At 48.0% G+C, this 8,185-nt stretch overlaps 3 protein-coding genes across 3 annotated transcripts; 1 reads left to right on the top strand and 2 right to left on the bottom strand.

Annotated features, from left to right (window-relative positions):
• Nucleotides 1-1,763: 1,763 nt before the first annotated feature.
• On the top strand, nt 1,764-2,797 carry N7511_011539 (NmrA/HSCARG family protein; the record flags this gene model as incomplete). The annotated part of the gene is made up of 3 exons (XM_057133916.1): nt 1,764-1,937; nt 1,998-2,409; nt 2,469-2,797. The coding sequence occupies 3 exons, from the start codon at nt 1,764-1,766 to the stop codon at nt 2,795-2,797; spliced, it is 915 nt and encodes a 304-aa protein (XP_056978586.1).
• Nucleotides 2,798-3,606: 809 nt separating this feature from the next.
• N7511_011538 (Glucose/ribitol dehydrogenase) lies at nt 3,607-4,523 on the bottom strand (the record flags this gene model as incomplete). Its single annotated transcript, XM_057133915.1, has 3 exons — nt 3,607-3,997; nt 4,054-4,248; nt 4,303-4,523. 3 exons carry the CDS (start codon nt 4,521-4,523, stop codon nt 3,607-3,609), a joined length of 807 nt encoding a protein of 268 aa, XP_056978585.1.
• A 1,952-nt stretch (nt 4,524-6,475) lies between these two features.
• On the bottom strand, nt 6,476-7,414 carry N7511_011537 (uncharacterized protein; the record flags this gene model as incomplete). The annotated part of the gene is made up of 1 exon (XM_057133914.1): nt 6,476-7,414. One exon carries the CDS (start codon nt 7,412-7,414, stop codon nt 6,476-6,478), a length of 939 nt encoding a protein of 312 aa, XP_056978584.1.
• Nucleotides 7,415-8,185: the final 771 nt, after the last annotated feature.

The following is an 8,185-nucleotide window of genomic DNA, read 5'->3' as shown; positions in this document are numbered from 1 at the left end:
TCACGGACATGACATTAACCCTCGTTCGATGTCAAATCCTCATCTCAAATCGCAAGTTGGTGCAAATAAATGACCCGGTGGCCAGTACCCAGCACGCGATACTCAAAAGCCGCCTTCTTGCCATCAACGAGTGCCGGCAGGCTTTGGACGAGCAATACCTCCGACACTGTGACCTCGCTATTCCTATCCACTGGGTAGCGGCGACAATCGCACGAGTCGCACTTGCGCGTCTGTGGCTTATATCGCACTTTTCACTCATGACTGCGGACGGGTTTCAGCCAGACCTATGGCCCGAGCAATGCGATGTCCTTATTTTCACCGCAATTGAAGTACTGGAGTTTATCTATTTACTCGAAACCCACGAAAACACCGCCCAGTGGTCCTGGTTGTTCCAGGGATATGTTCAGTGGCAAGCCTTTGCGTTTGTTTTGTCGGAACTCTGCGTGCGCCCGATATCTCCGCTGTCTGATCGTGCTTGGCTAGCTGTGAATCGGGCGTATGACCGGTGGAACGGGCCCATGGGCCACAGTCCCGGGTTAATGATGCGATCATTAGAACGTCTCAGGGCTCGCGCCGCAGCAGCCCGAGCAAAAGAAATTGCCCAATCGCAAATGGCTGTCCCTATTCCGCAAGGTTTGGGCGAAACGTACCTGGGAGAAACCGATATGACACATCAGACGGAACAGCTCGCTGAGGACTTGTTTGCTGTCGACACCGCATCCCTGGACATTTTCAGGGGCGTGGTGAACAACGTAGGTATGTAACCTTGAACTTAATGAAACATTTAGATCAGGATGACCTTGGAAGATAAATTCGGGTTTCAAGTACGTACAAAATGTATGAAGACACATTCCATCAGGCCTAGTTGAGCAAGGAGTTCCAGCCTAGCCTTGGAGCTGATGTGATCTTGATTTTAGCATTGTTAAAAGGCAAATTTGCACTACCAATGGATAGTTTTGCTGCCGCAAGCGTGAAGGGCCTAGCATCGTGGTGTTTTTCTACTCATTTCAATTACCGAAGCATGCTGTTCATGAAATGAAATCATTGAAATCTTGGATTTGAATTTCTAGACTCCATGGCCAAGTGAGCGCGACCGCGTCCTTATGCATGGTTTGCATGGGTTGCAACGTTGCTCATGAAAGTCCCGAAGAGTGTTGATGTAACATACTTGGCAGAGCTTGATGGCTCACACTTAATGGGTCACATATCCAATGACGATCAATCCAATCGGGACTCATTCGACTCTAGACACTGAACATTGTCTAAAACATCCAGCCTGATCTGAGAAGCCAGCGCCGATAATGCGATACCTGTCAATTGACAAACCGCTCGGGGTTCGCAGTTGATGCTCGGGGCTCGGGAGTTTCTGACAAGGCCGTAGTGGGTGTCGCTCCACTACTTCAACTGCGGGGATTTGTCAAGGATCTTAGTCGTTGATTCGACACTCGTCATTGACAAGCCGCGATCGGTCTTGGTCAAGTCTTGGAGATCGCTGATCAAGGTGGATTGACGAATCACCCCAAGGAAGATTAGTGGCCGCGGCGATCGGTCCTCACTTTGGGTCCCGAGCTGATTGATTAGACCTCAATAGCTTCCCGAACCCCCCGTTCTTTGCCCCCGCCCGAAGTCCATGAAGGTTATAAAACTGTGGTGACGTCCTGGCATTTTCAACTTCATCAGTTTACAATCATCCAATTCTTTTTGAAGACCTAGCTCTACTCACACCTTCCCGCCAATCCCTTTTTGACATCCATAATTCTATCATGGCCAACTTGATTACCGTTTTCGGCGCCACTGGCAACCAAGGTGGCTCCGTCATCGATGCCATCCTCAACGATTCTCAGCTCTCCAAGGAGTTCAAGATTCGCGGCATTACTCGTGACACCAGCAAGAAGTCCGCCCAGGACCTCGCCAAGCGCGGTGTCGATGTTGTTTCGGTAATGCCCCTCTCCTCATTTGAATCAACACAGACAGATAACTGACTTGGGTGAACATAGGCCGACCTTGACTCTGTGGATTCCCTGACCGCTGCACTCAAGGAATCCCACACCGTTTTCCTGGTTACCAACTACTGGGAGACCATGAACGCCGACGTTGAATTCTCCCAGGGCAAGAACGTGACCGACGTCTGCAAGGCCGTTGGTGTTTCCCACCTCATTTTCTCTTCTCTTCATAACGTGAAAGAGGAGAGCAAGGGTCGTCTCACCAACGTTCCCCACTTCGACAGCAAGGCCAACGTCGAGAAGTACATCCGTTCTTCAGGAGTTGGCAGCAGCTTCGTGCTTCCTGGATATTATATGAGCAACTTTACTCAGATGCTTAATCGTGCTGAGGATGGCTCCTACCAGCTTTTCTACCCTGTTAGCAACGAGGCCAAGTTCCCTCTCTTCGATGCTGCCCAAGACACCGGTAAGACCTCCACTTGTTCATTGTACTTTATAGGACCCTCGTTAATTGATTGACGAAAGGTCTCTTCGTCAAGGCCGCTCTCAAACACAAGGGTCAATTGAAGAACCACCAGATCTTGGCTGCTGCCAAGTACTATACCCCCCAGGAAATTGTCGACATCTTCTCTCGGGTCTCTGGCAAGAAGGCTGTATTCATTCAAGTTGATTCGGAGCAGTACAAGGCTTCTCTGCCACCCGCTATCGCTCTGGAATACCTCGAGAACCAGCTGTTTGTTGCCGACCCTGGCTACTACCTTGGAGAGTCCCTTGAGCCCAGCCTGAAGCTTCTTGACTCTGCGCCTACCACTTGGGACGAATTCGTCAAGAAGAATGTTTCCGCCTGGAAATAAGTTAAATATTCCGTATAAGTGTTGGCCATGCTTTTTGCGGTCATGACCCTGATCACCAAAGGTCGTTGGGCTCACAAATATTGTCATGAAGAAGGGTATACTCTCCAAGATTGATTCAGCATAATCAACTTCTCATTCAATAGTCCTTGTTCTCTGTTAAAATAAACTGAATTTTCCAAGCTTTAGTTCCCTAGATATCAGGTAATGTTGCTGTGACATTTTTAACTGCGTAAACTACTGTACTTCTAAGCTTCACAGTTGCCACCGACTAATTCATCAATTGGTTCCCTTGATTTACTACATATATGAAGAACCTTTCAGTTTTTAAGAGAAACACATACGGCCAATGTGCTCGGATCTTTGACCACTGAAGCCGGACTCAAATAATGAAATTTAGCAGCAGTTCAAGTGCCCGGCGAGAACGACACTTAGACTTCTCTTCCAGAAGCTTGGGTGGTATCTTAAAATCCCTTCTTCGCGGCTTCAGGTCTGAAACACTCTACGCACTACCTGCTAGGTAACATGGCCCCTATCGATTAGGTTGAACTCACTTCCTACTCTGCCTATAGGTTCCTCTTTCTCTCCTTGTCGGTAACGTCGACCGAGCGCTGCCAATATGATAAGTTTATTTTCCATTCGACGTACGATGGAATCGAAATCCAAGAGATCCACGCGTTATATTTTACTTCGCCAGTTCCGTACGTAGGTAGTCACTTGCTAGGTGTTAAAGGATACTGTATCTAGATATTTGGTGTTAGGCGTTTTCCTGGAACAGCCCGAACAGAAATTTACACACCCTTCGATATTCATTAGTTCCAACTGTTTGAATACTCCTCGAATATCTTGCGACGATTGTGAACGATGCTCATGAAAAGTTTCGGGTTTCCGAGAGTCCCCCCAACGACCTGGTCACTTCCGCTCTCCAACCCTTTCCAGGTTTCTTCTACGTATTGCTTTAATGGCATACCCACGGGTCCGTTGAGCTCCGCTGCGAGAAGATATATAGTTAGGAGGGTATGTCGCATCAGACTCGAATATGGTAGCTCACTTTGCACCAGAGGAGGAGACACTTCGATCACTTTGACGGTGCTTCTTTTCAACTGCTCTCTCAGACAGAGAATGAACGAATTCAGTGCCGCTTTGGAGGCGGAATATGCGGGAATCGAGCTAAGAGGGGTGATGGACAAAAGGGAAGTGGTACTGCACGAACTATTAGTGTGATTCAGCCAAGTCACCCGATTCTGAGAGATTCGCACAATATGAAACTTGAGTTTTTGGGCATCATGAAAGGAAGGAATGCCTGAGTCAACGCAACATTGCTCATGAAGTTGACGTTGATCTCGTGCTGGAAACTTTTCACGTCAAAGTCTTTAGGATTGGTAAGATCATAAAATCGCTGAGTCCCGGCATTGAGAAAGACACAGTCGATATCTGGATACTGCTTCATCACACTGTGACGATGATTGTTTAGCAACTTGCTTGGAACCGTTGTCGAATGTACTCACTCGGCGGCAAATTGAGGAGCCTTGCCAATGTCACCCACATCGAAAACCAGTCCCTGAGTCATCTTCTGAGTGTGCTTCTGGACGAATTCGTCCAGGCGCTCCTTCCGCCGTCCGACTGCTGTTACTTTGATCCCAGCTTCGACCAGACGGTCTGCCATTCCACTGCCGATTCCTGAGGTTGCTCCGACGAGCAACACATGCTTGTAAAGGAATCCACTCATTTTCGTTCCACGATTGATCAATCACCTGGAAAGTTTTCTTTCAAAGCGGTGAACGTGTTGTTGGGTTTGACCACTTTGCTGACCTATTGGAATGATTTATACTGAAATGGTCACAGCTGGGAGAGGGTAAATACAAGTACGAACAAGGGGGGAATGAATCATCACCGGGTTGGCCCCGATGACGCACAAAGTGCCGCTTGTGATGGAGCCCCGTTGACATCATGAACACATCCACTCATGAACACATTCTTACGGAACTAGTATGGCATTTGAAAAGGTCGAAGTTGCTAGATATTGAGTCTTCATGTCAGAAACACGAGGGAATATATTTCGCGCTACTATCCCATGCTAGTGATCTGAGTGACAATAAAAAGGCATTCCGACAAGACACGGCCCCGCCACATACGGTGCAGTGGGGATCCGATCAAGAGGGACGCATAGGGTTTGTGTACATAATTAACCTTCAATGCTAGACTCAGGGTTTTCGTCGGCCGTTCGATCCGTTTTGGCCTAATCTCCTTTGCTCGGGCTTCGGCATTGCCAGGAAGCACGATGATTACCAAGTGTCTTGTTGCAGTCCAAGCCCGAAGCCCGAGCTGCCCAGTAGTCTTCTCCAACGTAGACTTGATTTAGCCGGGATTGCGGAATTAATGCAGCTACCCTGGTGATTTACTAATATAGAACGAAGCTCATTGCCCCATTGTACCGAGCGGAATAACGGTGTACAAAAGTATGCTGCATACTATATTCAAGGAGATTGTGACAGGTTACCAGAGTATCTTGGAAGGCAATTGAATGCCCCAAATGCCATTATGGGTCTAATCGATTAGTCAATTTACTATCGAGGCATAGCCGATAGAACTGCCTTATCACGAAACTCTCGCCTGCTGTGATACCTTTACATACAGTAATGAAACTTGTTCGATCATTCTACACTTCATAACGGCTGGAGCTACAGTATCTTAGAAACCTGTCATGTAATTTAAGCTGCTTCGTTGGATCGGGAGTGCCTGCATAAAAGGACACGGACAGACTTCAGTCGGTGTATTGGATGGCCCGAAATCCCGAGTTGAGCGCTTGCCATAGCAACTAAATGTATGCGTCGGGCTTCGGTGCTTTGATAAAAGAGAGAATTATTGATTCTTACTGCAAGAGTGTGAAGTGTGCCGATATGCCGAGTAGCTGATCCTCGCGAGGAGCTAGATTAACGTGTCTGCATTATTCGAAACGGAGTTGAAACAATTTCTACAAAAACTACCGTACAAGGGGCCACGTCTCAGACAAGACAATTTCATCAGTGTACTCATTTTTCGGGAGGAGCGACCCTTCTACAGTATGATTTCTACAGGTGAGATGCACACCCTATTGCTACCTGATGCCCAGGACTTTCTTGCCGTCCTGCCTAGAACGTCAGGTCGCGATCGCGCTCTTCGCTATTCTCAGTTATTACTCATAAAAGGCAAACTCACCGACTAGAAAGACCCTTAGATCAGCGTGTGAGGTGATGTCTCGATTCACTTTCCGATGAGCGCATATATGGCGCCGGCACTTAGCACCGCGTCGTTGAGATAATTGTTAGAATCGCATGGTTATTATTGGTACCTACGTAGGCGAGCAGCCCCTATTGAGGTAATATAATCATTATATAAGATTAATAGCTGAGCAACCCTTGACTTAGTAAGTGGCCATCAAGTCCACGGGTGATATGAGGAACTAAGGCTTCCTAGGCCGTAAATCCGAGATAAGTATGTCATTGAAAAGCGTTTAGTCCATAAAAATAAAATCACTTGATACACTAATATTGCTAATCTTGCTCCAGTCATAAGCCTACGCGCCTTATTTTCCCATGAATAGAACGCTGGAGTCAATTTATTATTGTATGCGATATGAACCGATTTCCTTCGTGATGTCTCCAGCAATTCGGACGCCGAAAATGCTATATCCAAGCCTTGTCAACGGTAGGAACTAGTTGTAACCCAAGATGTGAGCGTCTGTTCCAACTCAATATCACCGTATCGGACGAGTTCCACTTCGGTCGGTCGCTTAATAGATGCCTGGCAGCAGACGATAATGGACGCGGGATTTGATTTCAGTCCATGGTGCTCCGTACTAAAGTATCGAGCGGTTAGCGTGTACTGTACGAAGCCACTTCGGCGGGGGGAAATCGAGGAGATAGTTACCCGTTCGGTACAGTATTGATCAAGGACTGGAACTCCACGAGTCACAAAGTCGTAGAAGAAGAAAGAGCATGTGAAGAGGCCCCAGGCCCACCCGCCACTAGCGAGGGCAAATCCGCCGCGCCACAAGGTATAGGCACCATAATTGATATTTGTCGCAAGGGAAAATAAACCGCCGCCATATGGCTTTCCTTTGTTGGCGGGATTCTTCTTGAATCTCTGTCGTTGCAATTCTGACATCAACTCTGTCACGATGCCAACCGCGTAAGCAGCCGCTCCAATGGCGACCGATGGCGATGAAAGAAGACCCAGCCAGGTATCCGAGGCAGGTGATTGGGAGGTCAGGGACCAAATGGAGAAAAGAATGTTTGTGGAGTTAAACACGGTGTTGAAGAAGCCTATGCCGAGGCCCTGGCCAGCAGAGAGCTCTTGTTCCGAGATCAGTCCCATGTGGATGGCTTGCTTGATGCCACTGCCGAGTGACATGACCACAAACATCTGATGGTAGGGGTTCAATCGGCCCTGAACCACATCCATCACGGGAACAGGCGTTCCACGCAGCCATTGGATGAACTGGGTGGCCCATCCCCGATGGAGGAATGCATATTGCCAAAGCGCATCGGTCAAACGAAGCCCAACAAAGATCGACTTTCCAAGGGGCGATGGAGCTTTGACGCGCGACAGGTTGTCGTGTAGTTTCTTGTCGTTTGCCATAGCGAAGGCACGGGCAGATATTGTCCGGAAAAAGGCCAAAAAAGGCGCAGAAAAAAAGAATGGATTCTGTCAAAGATCTATCTTTGTGCTTGTGCAAGTCAGATATTATGAAACCAGGCTTAGTGCTTAATAATGCCGGGGTTCAGCTTAACGACCGAGCACCGAGGACTGACTGATCTAGAACTACCGTGAGTGGATCTTAACAAGCCTTGTGCATATAGTGCAGCCAGAGGCTATTGGGAATAGAGTGACCATGGTCATCATCATATTGGCAAACTGGACGGTCTGATGTTGGAATTGGATTCTGAACTAAAGGGCCACTAGTAACTAGTAATCAATCTAGCAACTGGTGATGCTCGACTGTAGAGAGCACCCACGTCCTGCAACCCCGTAGCTTTGCTTTTAATAGCATTTGTGGCTTATGGCAGTGGTCGACTTGGAATGCAATCATACGCCGTCCCAATCGTATTTCTTTCACTAGTGATTTCGGTAGCTTTCTGGGCGCCACCACCAGATCCATGGGAGGCAAAACAAAATCCCACCCTCAGTCGCTAATCAAAAGCTGGGGTAAACCTTTCCCAGCTGAATAATCGGAGCGACGCGGTAAGTTGGCTTCCCCCAAAATGCGGAGTCCAAATTGTGGAGGGCTTTCACGAACAACCCCTCATCATGCCTCACACTCGGACGAACATCACCAAACCCAACCGGGATAACTTCTGTTCCTCATGCCGCAAACACTTTTCCAAAAAAGAACACCTGACGAGACACTTG

This window comes from Penicillium nucicola, assembly GCF_028828085.1.
Source record: "Penicillium nucicola strain IBT 29836 chromosome Unknown utg000014l, whole genome shotgun sequence".
Taxonomy (NCBI): domain Eukaryota; kingdom Fungi; phylum Ascomycota; class Eurotiomycetes; order Eurotiales; family Aspergillaceae; genus Penicillium; species Penicillium nucicola.
This window is presented reverse-complemented; position numbering and strand designations above follow the sequence as displayed.